The sequence below is a fragment of the Peromyscus leucopus genome, chromosome 16_21, assembly GCF_004664715.2.
Source record: "Peromyscus leucopus breed LL Stock chromosome 16_21, UCI_PerLeu_2.1, whole genome shotgun sequence".
NCBI classification, from domain to species: Eukaryota; Metazoa; Chordata; class Mammalia; order Rodentia; family Cricetidae; genus Peromyscus; species Peromyscus leucopus.
This window is the reverse complement of record NC_051084.1, coordinates 72,470,396-72,489,011: the sequence shown is the minus strand read 5'-3', so window position 1 is coordinate 72,489,011 and position 18,616 is coordinate 72,470,396. Positions and strand designations below refer to the sequence as shown.

At 41.8% G+C, this 18,616-nt stretch overlaps 1 protein-coding gene across 1 annotated transcript in view; it reads left to right on the top strand.

The window, feature by feature from the left end:
• The window catches only part of Plcl2 (phospholipase C like 2), a 183,709-nt gene that overhangs the window by 88,083 nt on the left and 77,010 nt on the right, over positions 1-18,616 (top strand). The window contains exons 2-3 of the mRNA XM_028882507.1: positions 8,718-11,204; positions 13,616-13,819. Coding sequence (XP_028738340.1) covers positions 8,718-11,204; positions 13,616-13,819 — 2,691 coding nt within the window. The remainder of the gene's footprint in view (positions 1-8,717; positions 11,205-13,615; positions 13,820-18,616) is intronic.

Below are 18,616 nucleotides of genomic sequence, written 5' to 3'. Positions count from 1 at the left end.
CTTCCAACAAGGCCACACCTCCTTTTCCTTCCAAAACAGTTCCATCAACTGACACCAAGCATTTAAATATATGAGCCTGTTAGGCCACTCTCATTAAACCATCATAAGAAGCTTTCCTTAATTTCTGATTGAAAGAGTTGCTGTTCTTCAGTCATGTGATCTGGCCCATGGCACAAGCTTTCCCTCTAACAGCTGACTACTGCTTTGTTATTCCATTTTCCTCTATCCTGAGCAATGCAGTATTCAGGATGTAAAAGACTAAATATTCCTTCTACATTATCTTTGAAATAATGGAGAACCAGCACAGTTTAGGAGTGAAATATTAGTGATAGAGACAGTGCTCTTAGAACTGGCTGTGCACGGAACTAAGCAGTCACATTATGTGATGATGTTGTATACCTTTTCACATTCAATGCAATTTACTAGAAAGTTTTCAGCCATTAGTTATATGATCACATCTTTCAATATCTCTGTGGTGTATAAGTCAGCAAGCTTTGCAATGTGCTGCATATGAAATTACTAGCTGGGCATGGTGGCACACGCCTTTAATCCCAGCACTCGGGAGGCAGAGACAGGCGAATCTCTGTGAGTTCAAGACCAGTCTGGTCTACAGAACTTGTTCTAGGGCAGCCAGGACTACACACGGAGACCCTGTCTCAAAACAAACAAATAAAAAAAATTACCACCTATGAGAAACACTGACAGTTTCCACATCAAATGGGGGCTGCTTAAGTAACATTATTATAGGTCATAAATTAAATGCCTTAGCATCAGTTTTCCCCCTGGGATGTAAAGTCTAATTTACAGAAGCCCTGAGCTTTTACTATTACGTTTTCATTACTGAAGAAAGCCCAATGAACTTTATTGCAGTTTATTTTAGACACACGTGTAAGTCATGGTTTTGTAAATTTACTTTGAATAACTGTCTCAGCAGTGATGAAATGTGTCACTAAAACACGTTATTGAGAAAATGCTATTGCATCTATGGCCTCTGATTCCATAATTATAGACCTCACTGTTTCAAGGGAGTGTAACTCGTCACAGCAAATGACTTGGATGCTTTAACCTGACCTTGAAAGTACCATTGCACAGAAATTAGGAGTTGCTTTCTTCCTCAGAGTTGAACACTGTAGGTTAATCTGCACGAGAATTGTCATGAAGGTGAAAGAAAAGCAATCATCTGAAGAAGTCTGGTCGCAAACTGCTCTGAGCGAGGTCACTGGAATTTTATGATGACCTTTGCTTCACATTTGCATTTTATATGTGATTATTTATATAGAAATTAAATTGTTGCGAGTAAACTACATGTCGACTAGCATGGGTTTAGTAATTAAACTGATGAAATTAACATAAGGCTCTGAGAAATGGTTTACGTATTTGTCCCCTGGAGCAAGATGTGCAAATGCTGCCTTTGGAAGCATTGTATCGAGAGGGCCTCTGGCTGCCCCCCTTCACCAGGAGCCAGAGGAAGTCATGTGCAAGCCTAAGTGATCAGACTATTCCAGTTATGGATTTACAGTGGTATTTTGTTTTGCTTTTCTCTTATGAAGAGCTCTCCTCAGCCTACAGTATATTTCACAGAATCTAATAATGTCAGCTGTGCAGAATTCCAGCAGCACCTAAAGCTCCTCTCAAGTATGAACTAATTTTATCCCAGCAGCTCTGTGTGGCAGCTGCTTTACATAACTGGTGAGGGACGGATATTTCTTTGAGGCCTGTTGTACTTGTAGGAAAACTGAGGCACAGTTAATCATGTAACTCTGGTCCCCAGTATGCTGCCCAATTCTGTGGGCAGTTGCTAAATTAGAGACTGTAAATTGTTGAATTAGATTGTTCTAGAAAAACATTTTGCAGTTGTCAGATTTTTTTCTTTATTTTTGTTATCTTTATTAATAAAATGCTGTTTATATCTCTAATTTATGGTTTTCTTCAACCTGTTACTCTTCCACCTTTCTTTTTGATATTATTAAATTTTCTTTACAATTCTGTAAAGCATCCCTTGCCTTCACTCTAGTGTCTAATAAGGTCGGCATACTCTCCTGGGGAGCAATAATTCTTTTCTTCGCCCTGTAAAGCATTTGCTAGTAGCGCATGGTCCTAACCCTCTTAGATAAAGGGGGATGGGTTTATCCTTTAGAAACTACTGAACTGAACTGAACTGGGACTCCTCAGAGACTGGTTCCTGCTCAGGGACACCTTTGTCTTTGAAAACACAGAGCACTTCAGGACTACAGTCCTTAAAAAGAAGTGATTGTTCCCATAAAACTGCCGCACATTTGTAAGTAGACAATGTGTGGCTCCTTAGAAAGGTCTTCTCTAATCCATATGAACTGTATTTGTTTGTGCATCTTTTAGACGCTCTGGAATTATTTGTGTTTAGTTAAATTCTTCCTCTTTTCATGTGAGTAGTTCTGCAGACTTGTTGTCAAGTTCACTGAGTCTCCCTTCTCTTGTCTAGTCTGCTTATTAACTTAGTAAAGGAATCATCTCAGATGAGTTTTGAGTTTTTGAAATAGCATTCCCTTGAGCCATTTCTTACAGCCCTCATCTTTCTTTGGAGATGCTGTCCACATTGTCCACTTTTCTCACTGGATCTTTTTCTTTTCCTTTTATTGAAAATTGATTTGTTTTTTTTTTCCTCTCACATAATATATCCTGATTATGGTCCCCCCCCAGTCCTTCTCACCTTCCCTCTCATCCAGATTCACTCTCTTGCTGTCTCTCAGTAGAAAACTAACAGTCTCCTAAGGAATGGTTATAATATAATATAATATAATATAATATAATATAATATAATATAATATAATATAATATAATAAAACAAAAACTAACACATCAGAATTGGGCAAAGCAAAGAGAAGGGAAAGAGTCCAAAAGAAGGCATAAGACTCAGAGACCCACTCATTTGCATACTCAAGAACCCCATTAAAACTCCAAACTGGAAGCAGAGGACCTGATGCCGACCTGTGCAGGCCCTATGCTTGCTGCCCCGGTCTCTGAGTTCATGAGCTTTGATCATGTTGATTTAGGACCTTGTTCTCCTGGTGTCCTCCACTCCCTTTGGCTTTTATACTTTTTCTGCCTCCTCTTCTGCAGGTTTCCTTGTGCTCTGAAGGAAGGGCTTTGATGAACACATCCCTTTTCGGGCTAAGTGTTCCAAGGTCTCTCACTCTCTGTAACTTTCTGATACTTGACACATGAGCCAGAATCAGCATTTGACTATACCTAGCCTTTGCTCGAACAGTCTTGTACTTCTTCACTTCAGCTGAGTAAATCAGTGACCTCTAGGGTGATTGCTTGTCTTCCCCTCTTTTGTCTTAGCAATTACATCCCAGTTTTAAAGATGTGTGAGAACTCTGCAAGGTGACCTGCTAGACCTAGCATGACTACTACTCCAGTGCAGAATTGCTGTCACTGAGCTGTGCTGATTGAGAAATAAAATACTGACTGGCCAGCAGCCAGGCAGAAAGTATAGGATCGGCAAGACAGAAAGAGAGGAGGGGCTGAGAGGGGGAAGCTGGAGGAGAGGCCAGCCTGCCGTCCAGGAACAGCATGTGAAGGCAGCAGGTAAAGCCATGGAACACGTGGTGACATACAGATTAACAGAAATGGGCTGAGTTTAAGTGTAGGAGCTAGACAATGGTAGGCCTGAGCTAATGGCCGAACAGTTTAAATAATAAAAGCATCTGTGTGTTTATTTTATAAGTGGGCTACGGGACTGCTGGGCTTGGCGGGACCCAGAGAGAAACTCTCTAACTACAAATAGTGCCCCAGGTGGGGCGCCAGATATTGGTTTAATTATTATGGCAAATTCACGTAGTTAAAAAGGGAGGTTTATTTTGTGGGGTAACTTACAAGTGAAGGGATAGGTTACAGGGTCTGGGAAAGGTGTGGCACAGTCCAGCGGTGTTCTCTGGAGAACTCTGCTCAGTCTACCTCCAGCATCCAGGATCCAGGAACCAAGAGAGCTGGCGCATCTGGATCTCGGGTCTTCAGGGGTCTTCTCTCAGCTCCGCCTTTTAGGCTTGACAGTTACCGAAGCCTTAAAGGGGGTGGTACTTCCAGGTCAAAGCTGGAATGGCTACCCACTACAAGTTGTTTTGTTTTGCTTTACTAGTTTTTAAAAAGGTAGAAATTTCCTTAGTATGGTGTTTCTCAGCTCATCCAGACTTCCCTGATGAACGTACAGATTGCACTCCTTTCTTCCATGTTACTTCTAATCCAAATGAAGCAGCTTCATTCCAAACAAACCACAAACAAGGGCTGATTCGTTCTCACGCTTTGCCCTCTTACCCATCTGAGATCCCCTGCCTGGACACCTGCTTCCCTTCTTAGACCTTCTTTTGCTGGGATATTGATCCTGGATAGGGATGCAGCATTTTTGAATGGTGTTCATTGAGGAGTAACCAACTTTCTTTTGTGTCACAAATCACTTTGAAAGGTAGGGGAAATACAGTAGGAAATGGCATGTTGCCTGTGTGCCCATGGCTAAGCCTATACACATAGGTTAGGCTCTTTTCCAGGAGGAACTCCACCAGTGCCCACCTTGATTGCAAGCAGGAGAAATGAGGCCCACCTCATCTCAGGATGAGAATTTATGAACTCTTCCCATTATGAAATGCTACTGCTTAAATATCCCAGATGGCCTGCTAATTTTGGTGACAACTTTCTACTAACTAAAGTAGGCAGTTTTTTCAGGAAATACGTTTTCACTCTACGCAATGTGATTCTTTTCACTTTCAGTGCTTGATGTGAGTCCTATAAAGATTTCTATTTTTCCTGAGTTTTCCTGTGGTGCAGGCATTTCCTTAGCCACTTCATAATCATTGCTTTTCCTAAAATAATTCTTGGTACAAAATTGCTATTCTGTTAATAACTTTTTCATTTATGTCTAAAAGAATCTTTAAGCATTTTTTATGATTCTTTGTTAAAAAAAAAAATACAAATTTTCCAAGTTGTTAGGGAGGCGAACTCCTCAGGAAACCATTTCTCTCTAAGTCCAGGCCATTTTTGTATGCTCTTTCCCTTGCCGTTGGTATGTACCCAGGAGGAGCAGGAATGTTTCATCAGAATAAGTTTTCATATTGTTGTTTTCTCCACTCCGGAGTGTTAGCTGATGAGTGCTTGTACCAGCTAGCTCTGAGAAGTTTTAATATTCTTAAAACTATTAGAGACATTGTAGGAAGTTAGATTCTTTTTCTGTGGTTTTAGAAGATTAATACGTGCTAGATCCACTTAGTTTTGTAATTAAAACAAAAAAAATCTAAAAAGAAAAAAATGTATATATGGCACATATAATTTGAGTTCTTTCCAATATTCAATTTAACCCAACTTATATTAAGAAGCACACAGAGAATTGATTCCAACTCTGCTAGTGGCCAGCTGTTTAGCCTAGGCAGTGCTGAATCACTGTTGGGTTAAAAAATGAAGGCCAAGTTGAAATAAGCAGGGAAGGATAGAAGCCAGGAGTTAGGTGGTGTGAGGACTGATCTGCTATCTCACCATAGTTCTCTTTCTCTCTTGCTCAGGTACTTCTGTCCTCCCCTTCTTTTGTTTTGGCTCTAGGGAACCCAGCTGTATATATATATATATGTCTTGACATCATGTCCACCTGTTTCTCTCAGCCAGAAAATCTGGTTTAGCTAACGGCACAAATCAAGTTCACACCTGTTCTCCTTATTGACCAAGCAGCTTAGGAAACGACTTACAACAGGAAACTATTTATTTTGGCTAATAGCTTAAGAGGCTTCAGTCCCCAGTTACTTGTCTTCATTTTTTCTGAGCCAGTTGTAAATTGGAATAACATAGTTGGGAGCATGTGGAGAAACCACTTACCTCATGGCAGCCAGGGAGCAAGAAGTCAGGAGGAGCAGGGACAAGGCACACTCTTCCCTTCAAGGGCATGCTTTCTTGCTTTTTAATTTTTTTCTTTTTTGTTTTTGAGACAGGGTTCTCTGTGTAGCTCTGGCTGTCCCAGAATTTGCTTTGTAAACCAGGTTGGCCTCAAACTCAAGTAGATCCACTTGCTTCTGCTCCCAGAGTGCTGGACTAAAGGCATGTGTTACCAGTCCCAGCTCAAGGGCATGCTTTCAATGACCCTTTTCCTCTAACGAGGCTCTACTTGGGAAGTTTTAACTACATCAGATATTCCAAGTGGTTATGAGTCCATAAAGGGAATACAACTTTCATAGGGTCAAAGCCCTCGTGACCCAATCACCTCCCCAAGGCTGGGCCTCCGAGTGTTGCTGCCTGGGCATCAAGCTTCCAACACATGAGCTTTGGGGAAGGAGGTAGTTAAGATCCAAACTGCAACAGTTTGTAAGTAAGCATGTCTTCTCCTTGTGGCTCCTAATGGCTTTGTCTGCTAGTGAGGAAGGAGAAGCAAGTATCTCCATTCAGGTCTTGTTATGGAGAAGACAAGATGATTTGACTAACACAGATAGGGAGGGGGGACTGGCGAAGAGTGGCCTTGCTCTCATTATTCCAGGCTGTGTTTGGGTGAACCTCGTGAGTGTGCATCAATGTAGTCATTGGCCTGGTTTGTAAGACTTCCAGAAGACAGGACTTGTAAAGGCACAGTGCAGTGCTGAAGCTGCCGCCCGTCCCACATCCACTGGCATGAACTCATGCCTGTGCTTTGTGCATTCTGTTAAGAACTTTGTTCAGTCCTCTCCTTCTTGATAGCTAAGAAAATCATGAATGTGAAATGTCTTTTGTAGCAAATAAGAATTTGTTGCAGTAAATTATTAATCAGTGCAAAAATGGGAGAATAAAAAATGGAAAATGCTGAGGAAATACTATATATTTTTAATGGATCAGTAGATAAACACCTCCATTTATCTTTGTGACTTCATTTTACCAGTAGCACTTTGAAGTGTAATTTATTGATTATGAAATTCCCTTACTAAATTAACATGTTGCCCTTATTAAAGGAAAATGTGTCTTTTTTAGAGGCAAAGATGCATTTTGTTCTGACAAATAGGAAATTTATACATTTGTTCCATGGCTGACTACAAATTTGATTTCATGCCAACTCAAAAAAACACAATGTATGCTTTAGGGATTTGGAGTGACTAAGATACAATAAATCTTACAGATGCAATTACCACAGCTTTTACCTCTTTTGTAGTTTATCATTCTGATGCTATAGTTAGAGAGAAATACAATGCCTGATGGCTGCATGTTTTACTCTATGTCTCAGAGCATAAAAACCTCCATGGTTCATTTTAAAACTTTGAGGAAAATGGTACCCGTATGATTTAAAGTTTAAGTTTAGTTACCCTCTGCAAATTGCTTTTGGAAGTATAGATAATCAAAAGTAAGAATAGTTTTAAATTTCAGATATAGATAGTATAATAATGGCTTTTTTAAATATAGAGATTTTATTTATGTAGATGCTGTGTGGAGCAGGAAAAGCAGGATTGCCTTTTACATGATTACATTTTTTCCCTTTTTTATTAATGAAAGTTATAGAGTCCCACACCCCCATTCCTATTCTGTTCCTTATTTATGAATACAGTACGTTGCTAAAAATGTATCACAGATGTCATATACTTCCTGAGAAGCAATGCTGTCTTTTAAGCTTAGATCACCAAAGATATTTGTAGTCATTTCAGTGTTTTTTTCCCTGTCCAATAAAGGTATTTGCATAGGAAAGGTTTGAAATATACAAGTGAATATGAGTGTCAGCTCTTACATGTGAGTGAATTTTAAATGTGGATTTTGCAGGAAAGCAGAGGGTGCAAACTCCTCTAGAAGTAGCTGCTCCCTGAAGCTTTACTTGGGTTGCACTGTAACCCAGCTTTACATTGGAGGTTCCTGAGTCGCAGCATGAAGATGCACAGCAGCAGGTTTTCATAACTCCAACTCTATCATTGTAGATGCACTCCAGCTGTAATCTATAACTCCTCTCATACCCAACGTGACTAACAGTAATCTGTGTCTACCTGAAGTTTGCAGGACCATGACTAGCTTACTGTGATACTGTTCAAAAGCCAGGAATTCATGTCTATCCATTTAACATACATTGTGTGGGTTCATGCTTAACCATTTCTGGCCTAGTCATATATAGAGTTGAGAAATAAAATACTCAAAACATACCAGTGAACCCAAGTGGCTAGAAAATGTCTCTCAGGCTTTAGTCTCTGCCCCCAGCATGTGGGACGCTGCTGAATACGGATCCCTTCACCATCCCTAGAGGTCTCATTGCACAGACTCAGAAATCTGCACTACGTTAACCAAGTAACGTAGGTGATTTTGAGGCCTGTAGGGCTAAGTCTGTAGGAAACATTGATGTAGGAGATCTGCATCTGCATAGGCACATGAGTGGTGGAGGTGCAAAGGCCCCACACAGGTGGGTACTGTGGTTGGCTTCATGTTCTTCTCTTGATGTCTTGGAATTCTTGATTTTTTGTGAGGAAAGGAGTCCTGTATTTCCTGAAAATTGTAGCCAGGTCTATAGACAAGTCTCTGCTCTCTGTGACTGGGATGCCTTGTCATGCATGAGTATGTTTATTAAGCAATACTTTCTTTCCTATTGGCATTAGACTGAGTCTCTAAGTTCTCTTCTAAGCTTTAAAGATGAACAGCTGTCATTCATCACAAGAGCCAGAATAGGAAATCATAGCCTACATTTTTCAGGGAATTAAAATGTAATTCCTTGTCTGAACACGAACACCTGCGTTTATGTTATCCTCACACACTTTTCTCCCCTCCAGGATGGAACGAAACAGAAAAGAGAGAGGAAGAAAACTGTGTCGTTCAGCAGCATGCCAACAGAGAAGAAGATCAGCAGTGCCAGTGACTGTATCAACTCAATGGTTGAGGGTTCTGAACTCAAAAAGGTTCGGTCAAACTCCAGGATTTATCATCGGTACTTTTTGCTGGACGCTGACATGCAAAGCCTGAGGTGGGAGCCATCTAAGAAGGATTCTGAGAAAGCCAAGATTGATATCAAATCTATCAAGGAAGTGAGAACAGGGAAAAACACAGATATATTCCGCAGTAATGGCATTTCTGAGCAGATATCTGAAGATTGTGCATTTTCAGTCATATATGGAGAGAATTATGAGTCACTTGATTTGGTTGCAAATTCTGCAGATGTTGCGAACATCTGGGTGACGGGACTCCGGTACCTGATTTCTTATGGGAAACATACACTTGATATGTTAGAAAGTAGCCAAGACAACATGAGGACTTCTTGGATTTCACAAATGTTTAGTGAAATTGATGTAGATGATCTTGGACATATAACTCTGTGTAATGCTGTACAATGTATCAGAAACCTCAATCCTGGTTTAAAAACAAGCAAAATTGAGCTTAAGTTCAAAGAATTGCATAAATCAAAGGACAAAGCTGATACTGAAGTCACAAAAGAAGAATTTATTGAGGTTTTTCATGAACTTTGTACTAGACCTGAAATTTACTTCCTTTTAGTCCAGTTTTCAAGCAATAAAGAATTCCTTGATACCAAGGACCTTATGATGTTTCTTGAGGCAGAACAGGGTGTAGCACATATAAATGAGGAGATAAGCCTTGAAATTATTCACAAATATGAGCCATCCAAAGAAGGTCAGGAAAAGGGCTGGCTCTCCATAGATGGGTTCACTAATTACCTGATGTCACCTGATTGTTACATATTTGATCCAGAGCATAAGAAGGTCTGTCAGGATATGAAGCAGCCACTGTCTCATTACTTTATAAACTCCTCTCATAATACATACTTGATAGAGGACCAGTTCCGGGGCCCCTCTGACATCACAGGGTATATCCGTGCTCTTAAAATGGGTTGCAGGAGTGTTGAATTAGATGTGTGGGATGGGCCAGATAACGAGCCTGTGATTTACACAGGCCATACCATGACCTCTCAGATAGTCTTCCGCAGTGTCATCGATATTATTAACAAGTATGCATTCTTTGCTTCTGAGTATCCTCTCATCTTATGTTTAGAAAACCACTGTTCTATTAAACAGCAGAAAGTGATGGTCCAACACATGAAGAAGATTTTAGGAGACAAGCTGTATACAACATCACCCAACATGGAGGAGTCTTACCTGCCGTCTCCGGATGTCCTGAGAGGGAAAATACTAATCAAAGCCAAGAAGCTGTCTTCAAATTGCCCCGGAGTGGAAGGGGATGTTACTGATGAAGATGAAGGGGCAGAAATGTCTCAGAGGATGGGGAAAGAGATCGTGGAACAGCCCAGCCAGGTGCCTGTGAAGCGCTTTCAGCTTTGCAAAGACCTGTCTGAACTGGTCAGCATCTGTAAGTCAGTCCAGTTCAAGGAATTTCAGGTGTCCTTTCAGGTGCAGAAGTACTGGGAAGTGTGTTCATTTAATGAAGTGCTTGCCAGCAAATATGCCAATGAAAACCCTGGGGACTTTGTAAATTACAATAAGCGTTTTCTTGCCAGGGTCTTTCCTAGTCCAATGAGAATTGATTCGAGTAACATGAACCCTCAAGATTTCTGGAAATGTGGGTGTCAAATTGTGGCCATGAACTTCCAGACTCCAGGACTGATGATGGACCTGAATATCGGCTGGTTTCGGCAGAATGGGAACTGTGGCTATGTTCTTCGGCCAGCCATCATGAGGGAGGAAGTCTCCTTCTTCAGTGCCAACACAAAGGACTCTGTTCCCGGAGTCTCACCTCAGTTGCTTCACATTAAAATTATCAGTGGCCAGAACTTTCCCAAGCCCAAAGGGTCGGGTGCCAAAGGTGATGTAGTGGATCCTTATGTCTATGTGGAAATCCATGGAATTCCTGCTGACTGTGCAGAGCAAAGGACAAAAACCGTGAATCAGAATGGAGATGCTCCCATTTTTGATGAAAGCTTTGAATTTCAAATCAACCTCCCTGAACTGGCCATGGTGCGCTTTGTAGTGCTGGACGATGACTACATTGGGGACGAGTTTATTGGCCAGTACACGATTCCCTTTGAGTGTTTACAGACAGGCTACCGCCATGTCCCTCTGCAGTCCCTGACTGGAGAGGTCCTTGCCCATGCTTCCTTGTTTGTCCACGTGGCCATCACTAACCGAAGAGGAGGAGGGAAACCTCATAAAAGGGGCCTTTCTGTGAGGAAAGGGAAGAAGTCCCGCGAATACGCATCTCTGAGGACACTGTGGATTAAAACCGTAGATGAGGTGTTCAAGAATGCCCAGCCCCCCATACGGGATGCCACGGACCTGAGAGAGAACATGCAGGTGTGTGTTCATGGTTAGATTTCTACTTGCATGTCTATGATTTCTGGATGTTTATTTTTTGCAATAGTAGATTTAATTTTAAATACTTTGAAATTACAACTGGTTGTTAGAATGTTTATTACTGGTCTCATTTCTCATCATTTAAACTTCCAAAACTGTGGTTGTTGAAATATTGACTGATGCTAGAATAAACTGGTCTTATTGCTGACTCACAAGCTGCTTATCCATGTTCCTATTATGACCAGTTAACAGCTTTTTTAAAAAATATAGTGTACATGGGAATCTCTGATGTTATTGGATATTATTATTTCTTAGATGGAACACAAATTGATGACCTAGCAAAAGGTAGATTGGTTAAAGTAAAGGGATGTGTTACAGATCTTTCTTGTGGAGCTCTAGTGCTTGGAAACATTTAAATGAGCCATTGTTCTTTTGATTTTAGAGGATAGATAATTGTTTACATAAAATATTTATGGTAAATGCATTTATGAAAGTCTTAAGATAATTTGTTCTGAAATAACATGGTTCAGAGCAGTCCGTTAGGAATTGTATACCTGATAAAGGATGAGCCACACCTCTAGCTATAGGCTAGATGTAATATATTGGTAAGCAATGTAGGAATAAACCCCTAGGGTCTCCCTTACAGAGAGTCCACAGCAGTGTGGGAGATGTGTTCTATGTTGTAGGTATTATAAGATGCTTGCTTATTTAAAAAATACTTGCTTTGTTTTGTATGTATGAGTATTATTTTGCCTGCATGTGTATCTGTGCACCACATCCATGCCTGGTGCCCACAGAGCCCAGAAGAAGGTATCGGATCCCCTGGAACGGGAGTTACAGATGGTTGTGAATTGCCATGTGAGTGCTGGGAATCAAACCCAGGTCACCTGGGAAAGCAGCTAGTGCTGCTAACCACTGAGTCATCTCTCCATCCCATTTGTTTGCTCTTACGCCACTATTATAAAAATGACATTAGCAGTGAATCCTAACCCAGGAAACACTCACTATGTTTCCTATCTAATTCTGTAGCCATCTCTGGAATAAGAACAGTTGCCTGCCATAAGGACATCCATTGCCTTCCTCTCAAAGTCAGCGGATAACCAAAACTGGAAGGGTTCTCCATTGTTGAGGGCGCATGCATTTTGGCAAACTCTTAGTTCCAAATAAACCACATTGTCCCTTGCCTGTGGCTGTTGGTGTGCATATGGAACGTAATTCCTTTTGGGACCTGTTAAGGCTCAACCATCACACCTCCAGGGCTTGTCTGTGCTGAGCCCGCGAGGCCATCTGTAGTGGTACTTAGTGGCGCACCACTCTGCATCCTCAAGCTGCCTGTGAGAGTGTGCCGCCGGGAACCAATGGATGGCAGCCTGCCCTCAGGGGACTTGTGCTGCAGTTAGGGGTGGGCGGTAGAAAGGGGAAATCCAGGCTGAGGTGACAGATGCAAGAGGAGCTACCACAGGCTGCTGGGGAGGACACTTTAGATAGCCTAGTAATGCACCTCCGTACATGTCACAAGATGAGTTTGAACAAGACCATGCATAGCTTGATGGCCGTGGTTAAAGCAATATTAATTAAACTGAAATGTTTTAATTCAAAACTTATTCCAGAACATGGATTACTTAGGAGCCTAGATCTCTAGATCTGCTTCTTCTGGCCACCTGCTCTGTCCACACAAGGCACAAGCATGCCTGGAGTCACACTTATGACTCATACTCTGACTAGGAAAAAAGTCCCCTTTATATATGTGTATATACTTATAACGCACGCACGCACGCACGCACGTATAGATATGGGATTTTTAGAATGGCTTACAGGTGTGGTCCAATTAGTCTAACAATGGTTATCTAACAATGGAAGGTCCAAGAATCTAGTGATTGTTCAGTCTAGCAGACTGGATGTCTCGACTGTTATTCAGTATACACCAGAATCCTGGCCTCTAATGCCAGTGAAGGAATGGATTTGCTAGTGAGAGCCAGAGCAAGCCAGCAAAGGAAGAGAAAGCTTCCTTCTCCCATGCCCTTTCTATAGATTTCCAACAGAAGGTGTGGCCCAGATTATCTTCTCAAGAGATCTGGATTAAAGTTTATTTTCCCACTTTAAGATCCAGATTAGAAATGGGTCTTCAGCCAGGTGGTGATGGCAGGCAGATCTCTGAGTTTGAGGCTAGCCTGGTCTACAGAGTGAGTTCCAGGGCAGCCAAGGCTACACAGAGAAACCCTGTCTCAAAAAACAAACAAACAAACAGACAAAAAAGTGGGTCTTCATATTTCAAATTATTTAATTAAGAAAAAACTCCCTCACAGGGTGGGCTCAGCCATTTCTGTTTTAGTTAATTCCAGATGTGGTCAAGTTGATAACCAGGAATAGCCATCACAGTGACCCAGAAGGGCCTCTTTTCTATTTTGCAGAATGCAGTGGTATCATTCAAGGAGTTGTGTGGCCTCTCCTCGGTGGCTAACCTCATGCAGTGCATGCTGGCTGTGTCACCTCGATTCCTGGGGCCTGACAACACCCCCCTGGTGGTCTTGAATCTTAGTGAGCCCTACCCCACCATGGAGCTGCAGGCCATCGTGCCTGAGGTTCTGAAGAAGATTGTAACGACTTACGACATGGTGAGTCCTGTTGGTCCTGTTCCTAGGGAGGAGGGTGTTTTAGGGTACCACACCAGATGTAAGCAACAGCTTTTGCTGACCTGTTCTTTCCTGTCTCATGCATCATGTGCTTCTGCTGGAAGAGTGTCTCCTCTCACTTTGTTGTCCTTGAAAAAGTTTCCTGTTAGCCAGGCGGTGGTGGCACACACCTTTAATCCCAGTACTCAGGAGACAGAGCAGGCGCATCTCTGTGAGTTCGAGGCCAGCCTGGCTTCCAGAGCAAATTCCAGGACAGCCAAGAACAACTAAGGCTACACACACACACACACACACACACACACGTTTCATATTGTATTGTTGTGTGAGAAAGCAGGGTTCAGAGACTCTTTCCTCAGATTAAACATGAACTTCCTAAAAACTGAATCTGAACGAACTTCTCATGGATGCTCTGTGTCTTACATGTATGTGATTAAACCAAACAAACAAACCCTTTTATCCTGTCTTGGAACTAGTCATTGATTTATTTTGCTTCCACTTTCCCCTCAACCCAGTAATGAATTCGATGTTTTGGAAGATGAGTTTGGAATCCCATCAAGGGCAGGTGCTCCCATATGGAACACTACTGGGTGGTGGTTACCTTCCTCAAGGCAGCTGCTCCTCAAATTATCTTCAAGACATCTGGAATATCACAGTTTTGCCTTTAAGATTTATCTTGCATTTTCTTAATCACATGCTGCTCTCTTTTTGTGCTCTTATAATTTTTTATAACTCCAAGGGAGATTTTTTTCTATTGTGTGTTCATATGTGAGGGGTGGAGGGCGATTCAGCACGCGCCGTATCGTGTATGCCAGCTCAGAGGACAGCTTTTGGGACTTGTTTCTCTCCTACTGTGGAATCCAGTGACTGACCTCATGTCCTCAGGCTTACAAGGCAGAACTTTTAAGCATTGAGCCATTTCACTGGCCTGCTAAGGAAGAATTTAATTTGTGAGCAGCACTTACTTCAAATTCCTAAAGTAGGTGAGGATGTTAGAACTGGCTGTGTGTATCAGCAGTGACTTCTTAGTCTGGCAGTGTGGACATTCCTCTCAGGTAGGGCATTGAGGATATTCAGGACGAGTGTCCCTGGAAACGCTAGCTAAGGCCGAAGAAAACGAAAATGAAGTTTCCTCTGGTACATCTTCTGTGCTTGAGAGAATAGGATCGGCATCCTTCATCCTCTCTAAAACATTTTGACTGTTTGGGTCTGAAAGCTGTAATTTAAAGGAGTTTAGGTGATTCAGGGAAATAGAGACATCTTGGGTGAACATTTCCCGCACTGTTTTATGAGGAATCCTGCTTTTTTCAAATATTAATAAACATGCAATGCAGGAAAGGGTGCATAGAGAAGTAATTTGGAGAAATAATCCTCTGAGTGAAACTAACCAGACGTCATTACTGCCCTTTTTTTTTCAGTCATTCCAGGACACCAGCCCATGGGATGGAGCCACCCACAATCAGGGTGGCTTTTCCTTCCCTTGTTAAACTTCCTCATAGACAAACCTAGGGATGTTTCCATGGTGATTCTAAACCCTACCAGGTTGAGAGTGAAGATCAGCCATAACAGTAGTCACACCGTATACCAAGTGTTCATCCTCCCTCCCATTTCAGCCTAGATCTCATGGAAACTTAAGACATGCAAGAGACCGAGCATTTCCTGCTCGAGACAAGATGCAGACAGCCCCATCTACTGCAGGAAATGCTTAGTTCTGAAGAGAAGGTTAAATACACCCAAGAGAGCAGAGGAATAACCAATTCCAGAACATTTAATCAAGAAAGGTATAATAAAACACCATGAAAGCAACAAGATGACAGGAATGAATAGACTGTTCAGTAATAACTCTCATTATTAATGGTGTCAATCCCCAATTAAAATACTAACAGATTGGACTGCAAAACATCCAATGAAATAAAAGAAGGAACTGTTTAGGAGGCCCCAGGCAGTGGGAACAGGACCTGTCCTTGGAGTTTGAGCTGGCTTTTTGGAACCTGGGGCCCATGCTGAGACACTTTGCTCAGCCTTGGTGCAGGGAGGAGGGGACTAGACCTGCCTCAACTGAATCTGCCAGGCTGGGCTGACTCCCCTTGCCTTGGAGGAGGTGGGAATCAGGGGATGGATTAGGGGGGAAGACTGGGGGGTAGGAGGAGGGAGGACAGGGGAATCCGTGGCTAATATGTAAAATTAAATTAATTATAAAATAATATTTAAAAAAACAAAATTTTTTAAATAAAAAGCCTAAGGGCCATATGTATTTAATGTACAGTTCTACCAGACTTCCAATGAACCAGCACCAGTTTTTATTCCATAAAATAGTCAATGAAGAAATACCTCCAAGTTATTTTTAATTATTTTTTTGAGATTAAGGAAAACTTCCATTAGCCACACATCTGACAGAAGGTTAGTATCTAGAGTATACAAAGAATTAAAAAAATAGAAACGTGAAGGGAACATTCAACCCAGTTCAAAAATGGGCTTGGAACTAAACAGAGGTCTCAAACTGAAATATAAATAGCTGGGTTTGTATTTTTAACCACTAATCGTTCACCATTCCTAGCTGTCAGGGAAATGCAAATTAAAACGGTTTTGAGATTTTATGTTACCCAGTCAGAATGGCTAAGAACCACAAAGCAGACTATCAATGCTGGCATGGATGTAAGGAAAGGGCGCTTACTCACTGCTGGTGGGCAGTAGCTGGTTAAACACTGTACACTTGAATCACAGACTGTGGAGAAATCAACTTTCTACTCTAGCTGTCTTTCTTAGTGCCAGAAGGTGCCAGAAGAGAAAATAGTCATAGATTTCACCTAGCTACAAATTTTGCAAGCTATAACAATGACTGGTGTGACAAGATATGCTCATGGGGCAATAGAGGCATGAATTTGTTATGGCAGTAACCAAACACTTTCTGATGTGATTTAAGGCCCACTTCATAAGATGGAACCCATGCATCACATCATACTCAGGGCCAGGAACCTGTGGCTGGATGGGCTCTTACTACTATTGTTGTGCTAAATGGACATAGTATTAAACCAACCCCTAATGAGTCATTGCTATACTCACAGATTAGTGCATCTCTCAACACTCATCAGAAAAGCTTCTTTTTTTAGAGATGGTGAATATCACATAGAATCACAATTTGTCAAGGTGCAGAGAATAAGATACTATAGAGTACTTAACCCTGAATGGGACATCTATAACACACCCCCTTCTGCCAAGACTCAGGGATATTTCAGAAGAGGAGGTAGGAAGATTGTAAGAGCTAGAGGCAGTAGATGTCTACAATAGAGCAGTGTTCTCCAGACACAGCAGGATAGTTGTACATGTGAACTCACAGTAGTTGTGACATCATGCTCAAGGTAGTCGCAGTCTCAAGATTGACAGAGGAGGAAGGTGGTCATGAAGTCTCACCCACTGCTGAAGAACTATTGGTAACTGATAGCTCCTAGGACAGGGAGAGTTTGCTTTCTTTAAGCATGTGATCCTGGTAAGTGGAACATGATACAGTGGATGGCCATATGCCCGAACACTGATTGGGTTGGATGTGTTTAAAAAATATACTGACACAAAATTTGGTGGTATGGAATGAGTGGTGGATTTAGGGAGTTGGAAGAGGGGTGCATATGATCAAAATATAATGCATAAAATCTCAAAAAATTAATCAAAAATATATTTTAAAAATAGGCCAGGATCAAGTCTATCTGAAGTCATTGGTGATTGAGGGTTCTTTGTATTTCTGGTTTTTGTTTGTTTTGTTTCTTTTTTTGAAAGAGGAAAAGAAAACATAAAGCGGGTGAATAGGAGTGTGGGGGATGGTCTGGGAGGAGGTGGGGGAGGAGAAACAGGATCAATATGTTGTCTGAAAAATTGTTCTTTAAATATGTGAAGTAGCCAGGCGTGGTGGCGCACGCCTTTAATCCCAGCACTCGGGAGGCAGAGGCAGGCGGATCTCTGTGAGTTTGAGGCCAGCCTGGGCTACCAAGTGAGCTCCAGGAAAGGCGCAAAGCTACACAGAGAAACCCTGTCTCGAAAAAACCAAAAAAAAAAAAATGTGAAGTGAAGGCTTTTCTTCACACAACTGTTGATTGTTGGCACGGAGCGCAGCAGCCTTCTGTGTATGCCACAGATATGGGTTTGTGTGCCTTCTCTTGCTACCACAGCACTGGGTGAGGAGATAAGTCACGTCTCAGAGTTAATTCAGCCTGCTACTCTGCATCGAGACAGATGATCTGCAGTCAGGCTGCTGCGGATTCTCGTCTCCTTCATGACCCCTTGTGTCACTCATCTTGAAGAGCTGCTTTCAAGTGGAGGAGATGCCTTTATCAACATCAAAAATGTGGGAATAAAAGAAGGATAGAATGTTAACGTTTAGAACACAATGGACCTAAAGAGAGGGAAGAGGAGAGAGGGGGGGAGTGGAGGAGGGATCATTTGGAATATGAGTACATCTTGCAAAAAGATCAGATACCCATAGTTTGTAGTTTAATTTGGTGGCTGGAGAGGCTCAGCAAGTGATGTCCCCTCCAAAGTGGACAAGAGCTGTTTATAAGATGGTGTGATGACCGAATCACACGTTGTCATCTGGGGCAGGGACGTTGGACGTTGGAAACTTCACGGCTCACACACAGGTGATTATATGACTCTTTCTGATCCAGTTTTGTAGCTTTATGTGTCTTTACAGAAACCATCATATGAAAACTTATGTGGTCTCCCTCATGTACAGAATCACACAAATAATTTGTACATACATAAACAAATGTACCTATGATACAGGTTAACCTA